Source organism: Strigops habroptila, chromosome 8 (genome assembly GCF_004027225.2).
Source record: "Strigops habroptila isolate Jane chromosome 8, bStrHab1.2.pri, whole genome shotgun sequence".
Lineage (NCBI taxonomy): Eukaryota > Metazoa > Chordata > Aves > Psittaciformes > Psittacidae > Strigops > Strigops habroptila.
Genome location: NC_044284.2, coordinates 8067460 through 8086492, shown reverse-complemented (window position 1 = coordinate 8086492; position 19033 = coordinate 8067460). Strand labels below are relative to the sequence as shown.

Here is a 19033-nt window from a genome sequence, read left to right as displayed (position 1 = left end):
CACTGTCTATTTAAAAACACACTTGTTTGTGTACGTGTGTGCTTGCCAGCATCTCAGAAGGATGCTCAGGGCCATGTGGTGACGTGTAACATCCATGTAACACATGAAGTGTTTGCTGGGCATGGTTGGAAAGTGCAGAAATTTCCTTAATAATGGTTCCTCCTTTTATCTGAGGCAATACAGTTGTCATGTTCATTTTGACTTCATCACAGAGGGAATGGGTAGGGGCAGCATAGTCATAACTGATTTTTTTTAAAGTATGTTTTGGGGCTTTCTTGGTAAAACTGAAGCTTATAGGGGATTTGGGTTTTTTTGGTGGTGGTGGTTGTTTGAGGGTTTTCTGTCCTTTTTCTTTTCTGTTTCCTCTTTATCTCTAGCCTGTCTACTCTGCATATGTGGTTTATCATTGTTTGGGTAACTTTTGTGTTCTCCTAGTAAAGATTTGTACATGGAGGGTATGATCTGAAGATGCACCAATGGTTTTGACATACAGGTCTTATCACCGTTAAAGGTGCAGTTTCCCATCACATTAATGTGATTTAGGTACAGACTGGCCTGGAAGAAACTACCTGCTGCCTCTCCCTCCCGTGCACTCCTGCCACCTGTATCCTGCACGACTTAGGTCAGATCAGTGGCAGAACAGAAAATTAATACCCTCCCCAAATTGAGCTTTGTTGCCAGGCAGCCTCAGCACCAAACCCTGTATGCAGAAGGGAATGTGGAACTGGCTTTTTGGCAACAGCAGCCAGGCTGGAGTGAGTCTGTAGCTGTGGTGCTACAGACAGTCACTGGGATGTTTTTGATAAGCCTGCAGACCATCTTTAAAAAGAGGGTGAGATCTCTCTGAAAGCCAGCCTTCCCAAACCCTATTATTTCAATGTCTGCTCATTTACTTTTAAATTTAAGTACAGATTGTAGTACAACTGTATGGGAGACTATTACTGTGTTTACATGTGTGTAATACGTGGCTTTGGCACCTTTGAACAAATGAAACTGAACAATCCAACCCAACAGCAGTAAGAAAACTGTTGCTGAGCAACAGTGCTGCATACACACTGTGATAATGCAGGGTAAGTTTAGCACTGGAAACCCATCCATCTTGGGGGTCAGGAGAGTGCTTATTTCTATTTCTTCCTTTACCCCACTCATTCTGTCCTTTCTTCTTGTTACTCTTCACTTTGGCCCCCTCCTTTTTCTGGCCTTCCTTTTCCTTCCCACTCCAGCCTCTTGTAAGCCTTCTCCCATACCAGTGTCTGAGATAATAGTGTAGGTTCACAAGGCTTCAGGGCAGTGGAAAATGTTACATCTGCAGCAGGAAGGTGTGACTGGCAGCTCATTTACCATCCTAATTTCACATATTTGTGTATCTAGCCAGTGTCTTCAGCCAGCCAGGAAGGTGCCTGACCATTTGCTTGCAGCAAACAGAGCTCTGGGTGCAGACTGCCGTCTCTGGGGCATGGAGATTCTGCAGGTGGAAATTCAGTAGTGGATTTGTTTTGTGCGTATGTCAGTTCCCACTGACACACCTCATGGAGAATACAGACTTAAAATGAAATACCATGTTTCTTGTTAGAAGAGGTTTCACGTGTTTGGTGGCACCACTCCTAGGCCTTCATCCCACATCTGCTTTATTTCCCAATACACAGGAAGTCCAACCAGCAAACTGACCAGTGGTTGTCAGGCCTCTCATGGAACTGGATCTCCTGTATCAAAGACCCATGGGAGCAGTTTTGTCACCTCAGCTGTCAAGGTAATGTTCTCATTAGGTGCATACTTCCCATTTAAAATCCAGCTTCCTATTAAATAGGGCTTTTTAGTATTATAACTTCTGCATTTTGGGCAAGTACTTTCGGTTGTCATTTCCTATGAAGGTTTACTGTGTTTAACAGATGGATCCATATGAGAACATGGTGGTTATACAAGATGATAGTGTCACTTCCTGCAGCTCTAATTAGACTTGCCTACACCTCTGTTAAAGGCATATTTCTACAAGGAAATCTATAGAGGGTATAGCTCTCAAAATGTCTTACCTTTCAAAAAAGCTCTTGTATAGTTGACTTTGATCTTTTTCACTTTGTTAGTGAAGGTATGTGATTAAACCAGAGGTGCCTGGTTCACTCTGTTTGTTATTTTTGTACAGCAGCTGCTCTTAGCAGCCTGAAAATAGCTCATCTACTGGATTTACAACTGCCTGCACTTAGCAAAATGTTTGTGTAAACAGTGGAGTAACCAAATGTGTAAACAAACAGTGATAAATAGAGTTCATGCTTCTGATCTGCAAAGCTCAAAAGGTACGGAGCTGAACTGTCTCACATAAAATCTCCCACATCTTGTGCTAGGAAGAATATTTCTGGCAGGGAAATAGCATCAGTGAGGCTCTTTCTAGAAGCAGTTGGTGGGTGTGCTGCTGAAAACGGGAGCGTTTCCTGTCTCTAAGGCACAAGAACATTAATGCAGGATGGTGGGGGGGAAGTGGGGAGGCTTGCCAGTCAGCCTACAGAGAGTAAATCACTCTACATTTGAAACTGAAATACTTCTAATGTCTGTTGGGGAAAAAGTGTTGAAGATTGCTGTCTGAAGCAATTTGTTTGGAGTAGCATTTTAAGTGTCAGGTGTGCAGCTGGCTGTTCAGCTTTCAAATGCCTGTCTGCTCAGATGGAGTTCACTTAACTAGGTTGAAAACCATTCATTAGTCTTTATTTCTCATGATTTGGGAAGGCTCTTTCTGAAAGGTTTTCAATGAGTCAGAGTAGGCACATGTCATTAGTAACAGTTGAATTCTGTATATCCAGAGCACCATTAAAAACTGGAGATACTTTCTTTAAAATGTGTAAAAATCATAGCTCTGTAAACAGAAATATATTTTGATTTATGTCTTCTGGTTGGTGGGAAAGCTGTAATTTTATGGTTTCTTTAAGGAGGAGGGGGTGCCTGATAGTTCAGTGTGATGTTACAGACTGTGCTTAACTCACCACTTTTTATCTCTTTGCTATGTTCTAGTTTTCTCTTCATTTTTCTTTATGACTTCAGGCTGTTTCTAAAGCTACTTTAAAGTGACTGATAGACTATGTGCCATCACATCCTCCTAGTTACAGGAGAGCAAAAATTCATCTGAAAGAATTTTGCTTGCAGACTTAAATTGAACATATTTCCCCTTCTCCCCCCACTCCCCTTAGATTATCTTCTCTCTCTTGAGATGTTGTATAGAATCACAGAATGGTTGAGGTTGGCAGGGGCCTCTGGAGGTCATAGAATCATAGAATGGTTTGGGTTGGAAGGGACCTTCAAAGGTCATCTAGTTCCAACCCCCTGCAGTGAGCAGGGACATCTGATCAGGTTGCTCAGAGCAACATTAAACCTGGCCTTGAGTGTCTTTTGGTCATCCCATCTAACTCCTCTGCTGAAAGCAGGGTCAAATAGAGCAGGTGGCTCAGGAATGTGTCCAGTTGGATTTTGAGTATCTCCAAGGCTGGAGAGTCCACAGCCTCTCTGGGCAACCTGTTCCACTGTTTGATCACCATCACATTAAGAAAAAATTACAATTGAACAGAATTTGTGTGTTGTCTGGCTTGATCTTCTTTATACCTTCCCATCAGGTGTTTATATGCATTGGTAAGATCCCTCCCTCAGCTTACCTGAATTTTACAGCTCTGAAATGCTGTACCAGTTTTTGTATGAAAAACTGGTCAGGGAATACGAGTTCTTTTACCTGAGTAGGATATGGTAAGAAACAGTTGTTGGAGGTGTAACTTTCCAAATAACATTTGCCTTATGGGTTGTATTAAGTATGTTACACTCCTTTTACTGAAATGTTCATCGATTCTGGAAATGTCTTATTTGCACAGGAGATTTGGCCTGCCCAGATGGTCCGCGCTACCCTTTATTAGCAGTCACTTGGTTTATTTCTTGTATTAGACATTTGGACATTTCACTGATTTTTGCACTATGTCCTCCTATTTGCAGCAGGAGGATTCTCTGTTTGCCACCATGCCACCCCTTTGTCCTATTGGGAGTCATTCCAAGGTGCAAAGCCCCAAATCGGTCACTGGAGGACTTGGAGCTTTTACCAAGGTATTTGTCTTAGCTTTTGTGCCTGGACAAGGAGCCCAGTAGTGCCATTTCATGCTGACTTGTGCTACAAACCATCTAATTTCCAGTGCATGTAAAACTGTTACTGGAACCAATGTGTTTTGCTATTCCCCTGGGGCTTTACTGAACCTATGATCTTTCTTTTTGCCACCTCCTCTTTCACCCTTTCTTGTTTGTCTTTGAATCACTCTTGTATTGAGGCTGGTATTTTAAAAGCTATTGGTAGTGGGATACAGTAAAAGTGAACTGCAGTAGATCTGTCAGGAGCTTCTGAGAAAATGATGCTGTGATATCTGAATCTCAGATGTTGCTGCTTCTGAATTCCTTAAATGTTAACCATCTGGAATTTAAACTTGTCTCTGGCAATATTAGGTGATCCAAGTAAAAGGTGGAAATATGGTTCCTACCACTTACAGTACCTACAGCAATCTAAAGCAAAAAACCCCAGCCTTTCTTGAGTCACTGCTCTTAGGGATTAGATTTAGGGCCTGTCCCAGAGAAACATAAAACGTATACACAGGAGAATAATGTCAGCTATAATAATATACAATATCTATAGCTATAATATTGCTTGTAACTTGGCAGGATAGAAGAAAATACTGAGGTTTAGAACGTGTTCTGAGCAGGAAGGTGCTTAGAAAATCGAAACCTTAAAGTGTTGTGGTTTTGTGCCGAGATGCAGGACCTGAAGAAGTCAGTGTGGCCAAGTCTGTATGACTAGTGGTTGTAATATTACTAGCAATATCTCTGATTCTCTAATTTCTATAAGCACATCTCAAATCTGGAATGCTTTGTAGAGATACCACATACACACACTTGTGTGTTGGAAATAGCTTTCATCTTGGAGCTGAGTTAGAATCCATCTGGTGGTAAGAGCCACATCTGAGTTTACTGTCTGTTGTCTGCCCTTTCCTGCAGACAGACTGCTCCAGCAATGATCCCCAGTGATTTAAGGTGTTTGCTTTTCTTGTTATTTCTTTCTTTTTAAAAGGTGATAATAAAGCAGGAGCCGGGAGAGCTGCCCCAGCAACCACAGCTACCAGTGACAGGGACAACCACGCAGTCCTCTGTGCAGCAGTATGTCACTGTCAAAGGGAGCCACATGTTAGCCTTGTCACCGCAGAAGCCGGTTGTGAGCACAGGCGAGGGGACGGTGCAGTCTAAGGTATGAGCTGCTTCGGTATCTTCGTGTGGTGTAAGCTGTCTGTCCTGTGGTTTTATCGCAACACTTCGTGCTTTTCTCAGGGGTGTAGGGTTGCTTCTGTCTCGGACACAGGCAGCACCACAGTTTCCCCATGTGCACAGAGAGGCTCATGTCACGCTTAGTAGCCCTTCAGAAGGGAGCAGGGTGAGCAGGCACTATTGCGTTGCATTGAGTACAGGGAACATCTCTCACTTCCATCTAACCCATTGCAACAGTGGGATAGGGGTGGTTTTGAACTGGAGCTTGTCAACCCGGAAGGTTGGCTGCCATTAGTAGCTCTTGCTAAAATTCATCCAGGTCTTTCTGTAAGAGGAGGCAGTTTCTTTCCTTGGACTGTAGACCTACAACAATAAAAGGATAGGACAAATAGGGAGTGGGGTGGAGGCTGAGCCAGAACTAGCATTAGGTGAAAGCAGTCCTACTTGAGTGGCCACTCAAGTGTTTTATTGTAGGAGTCTGTGCCAGTGCAGTGCTGCTATGACAGGAGTGACACAGCTTCTGAGAAGGCATGGTAACTGTGCAGTGACAAGATGACGGATGTGTCAGAAATTGTCTCCACTCTTGCCTGTTTTCATTGTAGATAGAGTCAAATCATATGCCAAACCTAAGAAACTACATACGGAGCTTTCACTTTTGCATAAGTAAATATATGTTTACATTTGCAACAGTTCATTGTCCTTTTTACTGCCTTATTTGCCTGTTTGAGCAGGTATGCAAACTCATGTTTCCCTGAAGTTGTTGTCAACACATAAAATTGAAGCACTTTGTAGGTTCTGCTTTGAGGCCACAACTTTCCCAAGGAATCTGTTCCCATAAGTGTGTTGAAACTCAATTTCTGGATCCCTGTGCTTTGCCAAGGCAAGCTTTATCTTCAGCTGGAATTAAGCCATTGCTTATATATCAGAGGAAAATGCAAGTGCCCTGTAATTTGAATGTACTTAATCTTTTGTGGGCCTCTGAAATCCCGGTTGTGTTTAACGGTTCATCTTTTTACTTGGGATTAGTCTCTTGCCAATTTAATTTTGTTTCTGAATGAAGAGATTTTATACATGACTAGACATGTATGAAGTATCCTGAAATGTCTAGAGATGGAGGTAGTGTCCCAGCTAGAATTCACATGGTTGCTCTTGCCAGCAGTACATCATCAAGTACTTATTTGTTGCAGGTTGTTGGCGTTCCAGTTGGCTCTGCTTTACAGTCGACAGTGAAACAAGCGGTGGCTATAAGTGGTGGCCAGATACTTGTGGCAAAATCCAGCTCTTCGGTAGCAAAGACTGTTGGTCCGAAGCAGGTTGTGACTCAAGGTGTAGCCAAAGCCATCGTAAGCGGAGGTGGAGGGACAATTGTTGCTCAGCCTGTGCAGACTATCACAAAGGCGCAAGTTTCTTCCACAGGTGCTCAGAAAAGTACCTCTCAAGGTTCAGGTAATTTTCCACCTTGTTAATAGCTCATGATGGGTAGACTTTGAGGCTTTATAATGATTTCTTCAACAGCAAAATAACTATGTGTGATCTGAAGAAGTTCAAAGTGAGTAGAGACATCTGTAGGGAAATTCAGGCTGAGATCAGTAAAGAAAATGTCTACTCATTATCTGTAAGGTGGAAGAGGGAGCGCGAGTGCTATAAAACGTGCAGTGTTCTGAGTGAAGATCAGACAGATACGCTGGGGAATGTGCTAATAGATTTCTGTGGAGCCAGGTCTCTCTCTTTTGCGCAGCATTCTGTCCCTTAGATGCTCAAAGGGCTCCACATAAATCCAACCAAAAAGAGCCAAACTGTCTTCGTTGCATCTTCACATTTTCCCAAGTATTTCCATTTACAAGACTAAGGGCAGAAGCACCCTGCCTGCTTCTGCACACAGCTTTAGCTGAGTATGTTAGCTCAGTCTCTGGACCATTTGCAAGGTGTTGTGACCTCTGGTCTGGAGTAAGCCTGTAGGTGCCATGGCTGTGCTGCTTTGGCCTGCAGCCATAAGTGGTGCTACATGCAGAGAAGTATTTTTTCAGGCCTATTCCAAATAGAGTCTGTGCATCACTGGGGGAGTTAATCTGCAGTTAGGCCAGCTAAGTACGGATTATCAAAGGCTAGCTGCATGTCACTCCTAGTACTGTCATCCTGTGCAGATTTCAATGTGTACTACTTTCTGCAACCAGTAGTTTTATTTCTTTTTATTCTTTCTTTCTAGTGATGGCTACACTGCAGTTACCAGCCACCAACCTGGCAAACTTGGCAAACTTACCACCAGGCACCAAACTGTACCTCACCACCAACAGCAAGAATCCTTCTGGGAAAGGAAAACTGCTTCTGATACCCCAAGGAGCCATCCTGCGAGCCACAAATAATGCTAGTTAGTCTTGCAGGGAAATCTAATGAGTTAAATAATGTAATCACTGCATAATTAATATGTTTGGCGTCTTTGCTATAAAGCATCCTGGTTCTGTGGAAGTCAGTAATAGGATGGGGGTTTCTTTGATCACAGCAACGCAGTATGTGGTGCTTTTTAAGACACAGATCTCTCAAGTGTCTTCTGTTTTCAATGAAACTGCTTTTTGTGCAGTGCTCTCAATGTCTTCCTTCTGTGCTGAAGGCAGACTGTGCAATTTTCCTCAAAATTCAGGGAAGGGTTGTCTGTAATTCTTCCTTTGTAGTGTAGAACTGAGATGGATTTGAATGTAGTTGAAAAAGCTATTAATAACTAATGGAGTGACTCTCTGGAGAAACCAGAAACATAAGAAACTGACTTTGGAAAGGACAAGATACTGTATCTGGAATGAGGGAAACAAATTCTTTTGAATATTGATAGAAGGTTTGGCCCCAAGCTGTTGAAACCAGCAGAAACACCTTGTGAATCAAACTTGCTGGGGAATAACATGGAGAATAACATTGCTAAAATAGTTCTGATGGGCAGTACTTTGTTTATAGTGTGCTGTTGCTATAGGGAAAGAACAATGCAGGTTTGGACTGTGTAGATGAAGTTTTGTTGTGAGCCTTCTGCAGAATGCTCCTTTTGAGGCTGGAGGTTGGGGTGGGAGATGGATTGGTGTAAACTTTTTGCTCCAAGTTCTGATACTGGCAGTGAGGAAGAGGTATTATTCATCTTAATATTTAAGGCTGTAAATATCAGCAACATAGCAATCGAGTGCACGTCACTGAAGAAGTAGATACCCTTGGTGAAGGTATTTTAGGGCTGTGGAACTTGGGAGCCCCATTGCTTGAGATTTAGAGAGGAAGCTGGGGCAGTCCAACTTTGACAAGGAAATAATCTCACAGGTGTCACGGAAGAGCAAATACTTGTGATTTTTATGACAGATCCATAAGTTGGGTTTTTTTTAACTCCTTAATGAGAGACTGCAAAAAAGTGTTCAGGCTGTTCCTTCTGGAGGCAGAGTAATAGCAAAGCACCACTGCAAGTTACTACTGCTTGGTGTTGGTGATCTCATACTATGTTAACAAAATTGTATTGGAACAGCCAATGAAAGTAAAATTAAGAAGCCAGTGGGATTCAGAGTGTTTCTAGGGGTTTTGCTACGGATTCATAACCTGCAAAAGACTGTTCATCTGTTGGACAGCATTTTCTTTTGGTAGAAAATGCAAACCTGCCTGAAATGAGCTTTGCTTGACCACCAGTCCTTATTTCCCCCATAGCTCCTTTCATTCATGGTGTTTGCTGAGCTATGAGAAAGCACAGCAGCATGTCTGAACAGTGCTGTACTGGGTAATAATGTTACTCAGCTGCAAGACATATGGCACCAAATGTCTTGCAAAGTGTTTTCAACTACTTGTATATACAGGGGTGCTTTAGCAGCTGACTGTCTGGTTACCGAAGGGTCAAGCCTTTTCTTCTGGTTACAGGTCTCCAATCTGGTTCTTCTACAAATAGTGGAGGAGGAGGAGGAGGAGCAGGAGGAACCCAAAGCACAAGCAGTAACTTGTCACAGCACCTCACATATACATCCTACATCCTGAAGCAGACACCCCAGGTCAGTGGCATAAGCATCTCCGTTGAAGTAGATGGGCATTTCAGGCTGCAGTGGTGTTAGGTGGATGTCCTTTGGATCTGTAGTACGTGAAACATACTTGGACTGTGGACCTAGGTCCTCTCTAACAGCCTTTGCACCTCTTCCTTCTGCCAGGCACCTCCTTTACCACTTGCTGTTGCTGTTGGCATCTCTGCCCCTTGCCTCCCCTTTCAGGTCATACCCTCATGGCCCCTTGCAGGCTGAGAAAGCAGTACTGAATAAGGCCAGGGTAAGCAGTGGATGGAGAAGCAATGAGAGTGCCTGGTGGCAGGGCTGCAAAGGTCACCGAAACAAGAGGTGACAGAGCTATCGTACACAGTTTTGTTAGAGTTGGAGGACAGCATGAAAAAGAGGAGAATAAAGGAGAGTTATTGGAGTGAAACAGCAAGGCTGGGTAAGAAAGAAAAATGAGGAAACACAAGATTGTGAAGGGATCCATATGTGACAGTGGGTGAATGAAGCCTCTGAAGGGTAACAACTGAGTAGTGAAGTGAAGTAGGAAGGGTGGCACGGTCTCAGGTGGTAGGTCATAGAGTGCGCACCTCCAGTAGTCGCTGTCATTTCTGCATGCTGAGCTCTGAATATGTAGCCTTTGTGGGGGAACTGAGTACATTTTGAAGTGAGAGGGTGACAGAGTGTCTCGATTTCTCTCTTTCTCTCTTTTTTTTTTTTTCCCTTTTGCCTAGCCAAGCAGCAGCCTCTGATCTTGCATGCTAAGCAGCATTTGTCACAAAGAGTAAACCTGAAGAGCATAAAGTGTGTCAAATTGCGGTGGATGCCTCTGACAATGCAGGAAACTGATTGTGGCTTTTTCACCCCTTCCTTCACGTCAGGAAGTGTTCTGCATCAATAAGAGAAGGCTCTGTCCAGCTCTTATTGCAGAAGCATCCACTGTAATTAGCAGTGCCTTGTTGTAGAAGATGAAATATTGTTGCATTATAGCTACAGACTTTTATCTTGCATTGACGCTCCTAGATTTCTGTTGACTCTTAATTGTTTCCAAGTGCTGACCTCCTTAACTTATTTGTGGAGTAGGGCACCTTTCTGGTTGGCCAACCTTCTCCTCAGAGTTCTGGGAAGCAGCTGACTCCAGCTTCAGTTGTTCAGGGCAGTGTAGGAGTTGGAGCGTCTTCCACACAAGGACAAGCACTAAAAGTGATAACTGGACAGAAAACAGCTCTGTTTACACAGGTAATGTGCAAATGATGTGGGTAGGAACCACCGCCACCCATTATGGGAGCATTTCCTTTTGTAATTGTTTGGTTTGGGGTTTGTACCAGTATGATGCTGGCTGTACAACAGTGAGGAAAGCCCATGAAGGCCTACATTCATATGCAGGTACTGGACCACGATTTTCCAGCTTTATTCCTGTTCTTGGAGTGGTTGAAGTTTAAGCCTGGGTTATTAGTTTGTAAATGTATTCTGGGATTTCTTAGTGAAATGGAATTAGAGAAGTGAACAGTCATGTACAAAAACATGCTTAAATATTTGAACCTTAGAAATGGGTCTCCTGCTAAAGCTCTTAACAAATTTTTGGGTTTAGTGTCCATGAAAGGTCCTTCTTTTAAAAACTACCAAGTGGTCCCAATGAAATTCAAACTCCCTAAGAGTACATGTAATTGATTAACCAAAATTCAAGATTGATAGGCATATTTTTGCTAAGTCAGCAGCGTGATAAAGTTGATTCCTGAGGTGGTAATTTTGTTCCAGCTGTTATTGCACAATTTGCCTGTTCGAAAGTCTTTTGAATATATTTTTCAGTAATATAAAAAGCATTTGTCTTGTTTGCTTGTTTGCTGAGTTTTAAATAATTTTTTAGAAGTCCAAACAAGTACAGCTTTTTCCTTATGCTGAATTCTTTTTCCAAAGGCTGCACAAAGTGGACAGACATCACTGGTGAAAATATCAGATGGGCCTATAAAATCAGTGCCTGCTTCATCGCAGCTCTCCAAACCTGGCACCACTGTGTTGAGAGTATCAGGAGGTGTTATCACCACGGCTGCTGCTCCTGCCATGACCCTTCCCACAAACGGGGTGGCCCAGGTGAGAAAGAACATCACCAATATTCTGTGATACAACATTTGCCGTCTAGCTAGTATAATCCCCAGGAAAGGAATTCTGCTTTCTCTCCATCCCCCATTGGTATTCTTCTTGTCAGTCACCATTGCTGGTGGGTCTGCTCGTATTTGTGTACCAGCATAGTGCATGCAACTGCTTTTCAGCTGCGTTGTTTGCTGTTTGGCATAAAGTGATATCTGTGAAGAAACAAGGGGAGAAGCAAAACTGAAACTTGCACTTTCTTGCTTTTAATGTTGTTAAAATTCAAGTTTGCAGGGAAAGCTTTATCTGAAACAGGTTTTGCAATCATAGAGATCAGATTTTTGGGGCTACGCAGCTTTCGAACACCAAATCTGCTGCTGGCACAGAAATTTGCAGAAGAATGTGGAATGCTGGAAGCCCTGTATCCAGCAAGCCAGTGAAAGCCAGCAGTAACTAGACTGTAGATCGCTCCTCTGAGATCACAGACTCTCCACAGTACTTAGTGCCCCATCTGCTATCAGCAGATTTCACTGGCAGTGGCCAGAGTTCGTGATCCTTTAGTGCTGACTGTGTTCAAAGGATGTCACTCCTTGCCACCCCAGGGGAGTCTTAACAGTGCAGCCTTGGAATGAGGTGTTTCAGCAGAGAGTGAGCTTGGAAGCAAAACGTTTTCATTCCTAGAGCAAATGCTCTTGTGCGTTGATGCAGGTTGTCTGACCGGCGTGGAGTTGGAGTTGATGGAATGGGGAGGAAGCAGCAAAAAGGAGAGTGTATAATCCACTCCGAAGGTTCCCCTAGCCTCACTGCTTTTGCCTGTGGGGAGGCAAAGATTAAACAAGAGGAGAGTTGATGCCATGCTGTCCTCAGAGGACTGAATGCTGGCACATGCAGCATGTATAGGTGAAGATGCTGAAATTCGTGTTATATGCTACTCAGTGTTTTTACAGCTCTCAGTGAAGCTGCAGAGAGAGAAATTTTCTATCCAGCCTCTTTATCCCAAACTTCTTTCTTGTTTGTCTGCTGGTACTTCTGGATTTTGGGGCAGCAGGGAAATATGAAACATTCCTGGGTCAAATTTATCATCTCAAGTTTTACTTGCTTGCTGATACTGTCCAGTATCTGCTTCCTCCAGATACTGTCAAAGCAGTTGTGGTAGCAGTTCCAAGCACTCTGTTTCACTGTTTCAGCTCAAAACAGCCTTTATTCTGTATGTGCTCTCATTATATGTGGGCTTTTGGATATGTGCTTGAGAACCTCTTGTTTCTTGATAGATATCTTCTTGATAGATAAACATTTAGTTTTGCTACTTCTAAGTATTACTTCGTTGTGCTTATTGCCTCTTCTATGCAGCAAATAGATAATGCAGGTTCCAGTTCATCATCTTCTGGAACTCCTGCAGCAAAGACATCTGGACAGCAACACCAAATCTGTATAAGCCAGAGCCAGTCTACTTCATCAGTAGTGAATAAGACTGCTACTTCCACTGTTGTAAGTGTTGCTTCTGTGATGACTACACCAACGCCTGTAACTGGAAAAGCTGCAGTATCAGGTATTAAACGCCTTTCATGCCTTCCCTATAGGAAGTTAAAATCCAGGTGTGAGTTCTTCAGGTGCCATTTGTTGTAAATGGAAGAATATAGAGTCACCTGCATTTGTGAATGCGTAAAAGTAAAGTCATGCTTTCTAGAACATATCTTATTAGCCCAACTTTTGGCTTCGCCAGAGAGATGTCTAAATAATTTGGCATCCTGTCACGTCAGTGCATTGACTGTATCTGTTACAAATAATAGCACAAGTTGCTCATTGGTATTGGAGAGGGATTATAGTTTTCTTGCCAAGTTCTCATTAGAAGATGCATTCTGCCTGTTCAAGAGCACAGTGTGCCACTGAATGCTGAAACTGTCAAGGTACCAGCAATGCTACAGCCTTGATTACTGTAAAAGTGAAACTCCACTGAAGCTGGAGAATCTGTGTGAGTGGAATTTGGCTCTGAGGCTTTGCATCTGCTCTCTTTGGCTTGGAAAGGAGAGAGATGTTGATTAGGGGGAACTGAAGGCTTTGAAGTCTAAATCCATTAAGTACAGGGAGGTGGGCTGGATCTCGAATGTTTCAAGTTAATAAAGATAGATTACCTGTATGTAGAAGGGAGTTTTCCTTCTTAGTTTTATTGTCTTCCAGTATCTATTGTATCATGGAGAGCAAATACAGCAGGTTTAATTTGAGTATTACAGGTTAAAATTGTAAATTTTAATTTTGACTAACTGCTGGCACGTGCTGTTCACTTGAAGTGGCTTCTTACTGAGTGGAAAGAGGGTAAAAAATACAGAGAAGAGTAAATAAGTGGCACTGAGCTCATTTGACAGTGTTTTTTTAAGTCAGCTCTTCTTGTTTCCTGTGTACACAGTCTTCCAAACACCTCCTTTTTCATCACTCTTGTTTTTCCCAAAGCTTGAAAGTAAACAGCATAGACTGCTAAGACTGCCACAATTCTGCAGTAGGCAGTTGAGTGTTTTCCTCTTTGCAAACAAAGCAGCAAGGTTTTTTTTTTCGAAAATATGCCATTCTAAGTATCTTTTGGATTAAAACTCCTATGTAGATATAGATTTTGGTTTGGTTTTTGCAACCTACTGACTTCATCATGAAAAACTGTTTCTGAAAGAATCCCAAAAACAGCACAGTGGCTATAAAACATGTTATTTCAATGTAAAAAAAAGCCCAAAAAACAATAAAGCAAACAACCAGAAAACCCAAACAACAACAACAACAAAACTGTGTTAAAATTCTGAAGCTTTATTATTAAAGGCAGCTCTTCAAAAAGAGTCTCAAATTTTCCATTGTTTTGCAACAAACCATGTCTCCCACCCATCAGGCTAATAGGGTTTGTGGAAAATGTCCCTTCTTGCTTGCCTCCTGTTTGGGTCCCTTGCTGTTCTATACTGACACATCTGTACATCACACCCAAATGAATTGGGAATACTGGGTTAAGCCTTCTTTCCTGGAGGTGAAAGCCTAAATGATTAGTGCTATGCATCTTTCAAAACCAAGAGACATCTTTGACAGACCTGGCATGTCTAGTACTTGGAAGGCAGCTGTGTTTCTTAAACAATAATATTCAAAGATGAAGAGAGTGGAAAGTTTCTCTCGAAACAAATCGTTAGTATAAAATTACCATCGTGAAACTAAGAAGTCTGCTGCTGTCAATGTTCTAAAATAGAAGCCTATTAAATTTCCACAATCTGAAGAAAAGTTAGCTATAGACTGAATACAGTAACAGTGAAAATAGGCAGTTTACCACTAGAAAGGATGGACATAAGTCCAGATCCCTGTGTTAGAGTCTCGGCTGTGGTGGCTTGGGATGTCATCACTGTGGAGGAGAGAGCTGGTGGGCAGGAGATGAGTACTACTTGCACATGGCAGTGTGGCACAGCTTGAAGCCATGCTGATTCCCACCAAAGTTGCTGATCACTGCCATTGATACTGCTGTTTATATTTGAATGTCCTGCTTGTTCTTTAGCCTGGACTAAAATCAGTGATTTAATTCTGCCCCCACTTTAATATGCTTCATAGCTTAGTTAGCCATCCTTATGGATGCATTGAGTGCATGGTACAGAAAGACACAGGATGCTCAGTTCAGGTGTGTCCTTCATCAGACTTGCTGTGCAGCCTTGGACTTGTCACTTGTTTAAAACATGGTTGAGTATGCTCTGCTGACTGCAGCAGATGCTGCTGAGCTGAATTGCAGAGGTGTATGCAGCACATGGATACCTCAGTGAGAGTGGCCGTGTCTTACACACAACGGCGCTGTAGTTCTCTGGCTTGCCAGACCCTTGAGCATAAGGTCTTGTTCTGACAAGAGTGTTTTACTCTGTGCTGAGCCTGCTTCAGTCGAAAGGTTTGTGTTACACCAAGTTTCGCTTAAGATTACTTAGGTCATTAGGAAGCTTGCTTCACGGATATCAGAGTACTGTGCAGCATGTAATACTGTGCACACTGTGGTGCACACCCCCCCCCCCCCCGCAGTATTTTAGCAATCATTTCTGTCAGTAAAACCTTGTCTGACAGTTCACTGAACTGTGGCATGTTAAGAGGGTGGCAGTGCTAGCTTACATCCCACCCTGGTTCAGGCAGAAAGAGAGAGAAGTAGCTGGAGATAAACTGAAAGGTGTGTTTTATTTAACATTTTGTCTTCCGTTCTTCTTGCAGGGTTGCTAAAAATCCACTCAAATCAGTCTAGTCCACAGCAGGCTGTTCTGACAGTTCCCAGCCAGCTTAAACAGCTCGGTGTAAACACAGCTTCTGGAGGTGTTCAGACAATACTCATGCCTATGAACAAAGGTAAAGGGCAGAGGAGGATGACAGATGGTGTTTGAAAATCCCCTTTGGCACAGGGTAGCTCTTGGTCGTTGTTGGCATACATGGTCCAAAGTTAGAGATAGAAGAAAATGTAGCAAGGAAATTCATCCCTAAACTTTGTGCTGCAGAAACACTGTGTTGCTTCTGAACATGGTTATTTGTCAAAGTGTATGAAATTTTGAAATTTGATATTTCTTTTTCTTCTTTGTTGTCCTCTTTTTTTTTTCTTCTTCTTTTCTTTTTCCTCTTTAGTGATACAATCACTTTCTGCCAGCAAAGTTTCAGCTGTTTCAGCTGTCACAGCAGCAAGTACAGTTGTCCCTAGTCCCACTACAGCATCCATCACTAAAGGTAACAAGGAATTTCTCAGTAAGATAAGCAGTAGAAATTAGCTGGTGCTGCTTTATACAAGTGGCCTGACTATGAAAGTAGACCCTGTAACTCTGAGTTCCTTTGTTTCTATTACTAGTAGGGTTTAAATTGAGTAAAAATGGCATCAGGGGACTAGGAAATTAACAGTGACATCACCCTCCACAAATCCCAAAGCATAGGGAAATACAGGGAGAAGCGAGGATGTTCTAGAAAGCTACCATGAGTACCTTAAGCATTCATTGCTTCAAGCCATATTTGCAGTAAATCACAGAGCAGCATGTGTTTAATCGCAATTACTGCTGTCCTCAGAATAGTACTATGGTACTGGAGTATGCTTTCCAGCAGCACTAGATGTAGGCAGCACACGTGCATGCTGATACAAGCAGGGTAAAGATACACACACAGTACTTCCCAGAATAATGCATAGTCCAGAGCTGAGAGACTCAAAAGTCAGTCCTTGCAGAACTGTCATGCATCTCCCATCCCAGACGAATGACCAGACTGCCTCACCATTCTGGGTTGGGAACGTGTCTCTCTCCTTGCTCCTGTCTCACCAGAGTTCTGTCTTAGATGCGAGAAAGTTCACTGGTGTCAAAATCAGTGATGTCTTCAAAAAAGTTCTCACTTTGAAATGTCACTTCTTGCAAAGACTGTTAGTGTTCTGTCAGCTCTTTGCTTACAAAAAGGCAGCAGTTTCAATCAGGCAGTCATACACAAAACATCAGCAATTGATTGTGCAGATTTTCTAAACAGGACGAGATGTGGGCATGTTGAGATTTGGAGAGGGGGAACATATTCTGGTGGCTTTCTTTCAGCAGAACTGAAAGTCAAATTTGTTCATGCTTAATAATGCAAACAACAAATGAAATGTTATCTAAGACCCTTAGTGTTACTGGAGTCTCACAAGACACTATTTATCAAGCTGACTGGTACTTTTTGTCTTAAAATGTGTTCTGTTTCTTTGAAGTTAAGATGGAGCCTGATTCAACAGGACAAAACTGCAGTTCTGTGGGTACCCAAGAAGGCCAAGCAGCAGTAAAAACAGAAGAGAGCTCTGAACTTGGGAATTATGTTATCAAGTAATTGTTCACTTCTCTATAAGGATTTCTGATGTTTGAATAACCAGGGGGAGTGGAGGAGATTTCAGGGATACGTGCAGTAGTGTTAAGCTTGACCTAGAAATACATTGTAAAATCTTCTGTCCCATATGCGGCTGTATCAGTACTAATCCTTTTGAGTGGCATTTGTTGCAGACAGTGTTGTAATATTTTCTTTGTAAATGGATTTGTATGCAGGGCTCCTGAAAGAGGAAAAATTGAAGATTTGCAGTAGTTTTGGTTTTGCTAAAACCTGTTATCATCCATTGATTGTATAATACCCGTTGGCATTGTGTGTCCTTACTGAGGTCAGAATGCCCAGTGAAATGCAGGTTAAAAAAAGGACATGTGAAATAAGTAGAATTGTCTCTCTTCTTGCCTCTCTAGTCTTGTTACTTTTGTGTTTACTTAGTATGAGGGCTGCCTTGGTTCAGAATTGGTATTAAATGGAGTATTTCTTCATTGGGTGCTGTGAAATCTGGTGCCTTGTTTGTGATGCTCCTGCAAGTACTTATTAGTGTGTTTAACCAGAACTCAGTTTGCAACATTTTCTCTGCATGTTTCTTGCAATGTGTAGGCTGTTTCTTCTGCTCTTGATTCCTCCAGTGGCTGACTTTCCTGTCTCCATGTTTTGAAAAGTTCTGTTATCCTGACACATCCTTGTAGACATTACCCTAATGGAGAGTGTGTGTAGGAGACAGGAATAAATCTGAAGTCACTACACACTGGAAATTGTCTTAGTTATGAAATAACTAATGGAAAACGCATCTCTTGCCAGTTAAATACAGTACAACTGGCTAAGGAAAATTTACCTAAACTGCAGTGTCCCATTTTCCTACTAAGACAGCCTGCACCAATAGGTATGTCTTATCCCTCAAAGTAGTGTTGCAGCTTGTGAGATGATGCAGGGTTTTCTTCCAAGCCTGCCCAAAAAAGCCTGTCTTCAGTTTCTTCAGCTTGACAGATGCAGCTTCAGATGTGGACACTTTGGCAAGGGGAAGGGCTGTTTGAAATACCTTCTGGATCAGGGCATAACAGTTTGTCTTCACACTGCTATTGCTATAATGCCTTGGGGCTAGGAACTTTATACTGTGCAGTGATTTTGAAACCTTTTGCATCTGATTCATTGCTTCCAACAATATTCTTCATTGTGGTTCTTTTTATCCCTTGCAGCATCGAATATTTGGAGAACGTCCAGCAGCTTTTAACAGCAATAGTGAAGAAGGTTCCATTAATTGCTGAAAAAAGTAAGCAGTGAATGAACAGGCTTTGTTTTCTATTTTCAGTGTATCAACAGAAAGCCTTGCATACTCTGTAGCTGCAAAAATTGTTAAGAGTTGGAATGAAATGCAGCCGTCCTCCTAGAGACCTTACTCCAGGGGTTATTCTAAAGATGCTTAGAATTAGATTCTTCCAATAAAGCCAAGTATATTGTCAGCAGTTATTAACTTTCATCTGTTTTTTTGGTAGAAATAGATTGCATTTCCTCACATAATGGCTGCAAGTGGGTTGTCTTTTCCCTAGTTTGTTCCTAATGGGTGTGCTTTTTTCTTTCTCTTTGACCAGTAAGACAGACATAAGGTCTACATAGTTATAGTTTTTTTTGGGAAAAAGAGGCTTAAAACAACCTATAGCTGCAGATGTTTGTATATGTGACCAATAAGGATGCTGGGTTTGAATCCAAAAACCACCGTGTCTGCTGCACATACGTGTGCTGTACTCTGAGAGAGCATAGCATTTGTGAGAGTTTAGAGAGTTACAATCCTTGATCCTGTGAGCATGAAATGCATTTCCCTCTTTCTCTCCACTAAGTAATATCAAAACCAGAATTCATCTTGCTTAAAATGTAAGATGAATTCA

The 19033-nt window shown here is 42.2% G+C and overlaps 1 protein-coding gene across 7 annotated transcripts in view; it reads left to right on the top strand.

The window, feature by feature from the left end:
- The window catches only part of YEATS2 (YEATS domain containing 2), a 48606-nt gene that overhangs the window by 20138 nt on the left and 9435 nt on the right, over positions 1–19033 (top strand). For 5 of the 7 annotated variants that reach the window (XM_030496347.1, XM_030496342.1, XM_030496346.1 and 2 more), the window contains 13 exons: positions 1647–1750; positions 3964–4071; positions 5081–5254; positions 6459–6717; positions 7478–7639; positions 9145–9272; positions 10347–10502; positions 11181–11354; positions 12702–12900; positions 15555–15686; positions 15957–16055; positions 17044–17155; positions 18347–18420. In XM_030496347.1, coding sequence (XP_030352207.1) covers positions 1647–1750; positions 3964–4071; positions 5081–5254; positions 6459–6717; positions 7478–7639; positions 9145–9272; positions 10347–10502; positions 11181–11354; positions 12702–12900; positions 15555–15686; positions 15957–16055; positions 17044–17155; positions 18347–18420 — 1881 coding nt within the window. The remainder of the gene's footprint in view (positions 1–1646; positions 1751–3963; positions 4072–5080; positions 5255–6458; positions 6718–7477; positions 7640–9144; positions 9273–10346; positions 10503–11180; positions 11355–12701; positions 12901–15554; positions 15687–15956; positions 16056–17043; positions 17156–18346; positions 18421–19033) is intronic. The other 2 variants (XR_003992922.1, XM_030496344.1) reach the window with 2 other exon arrangements.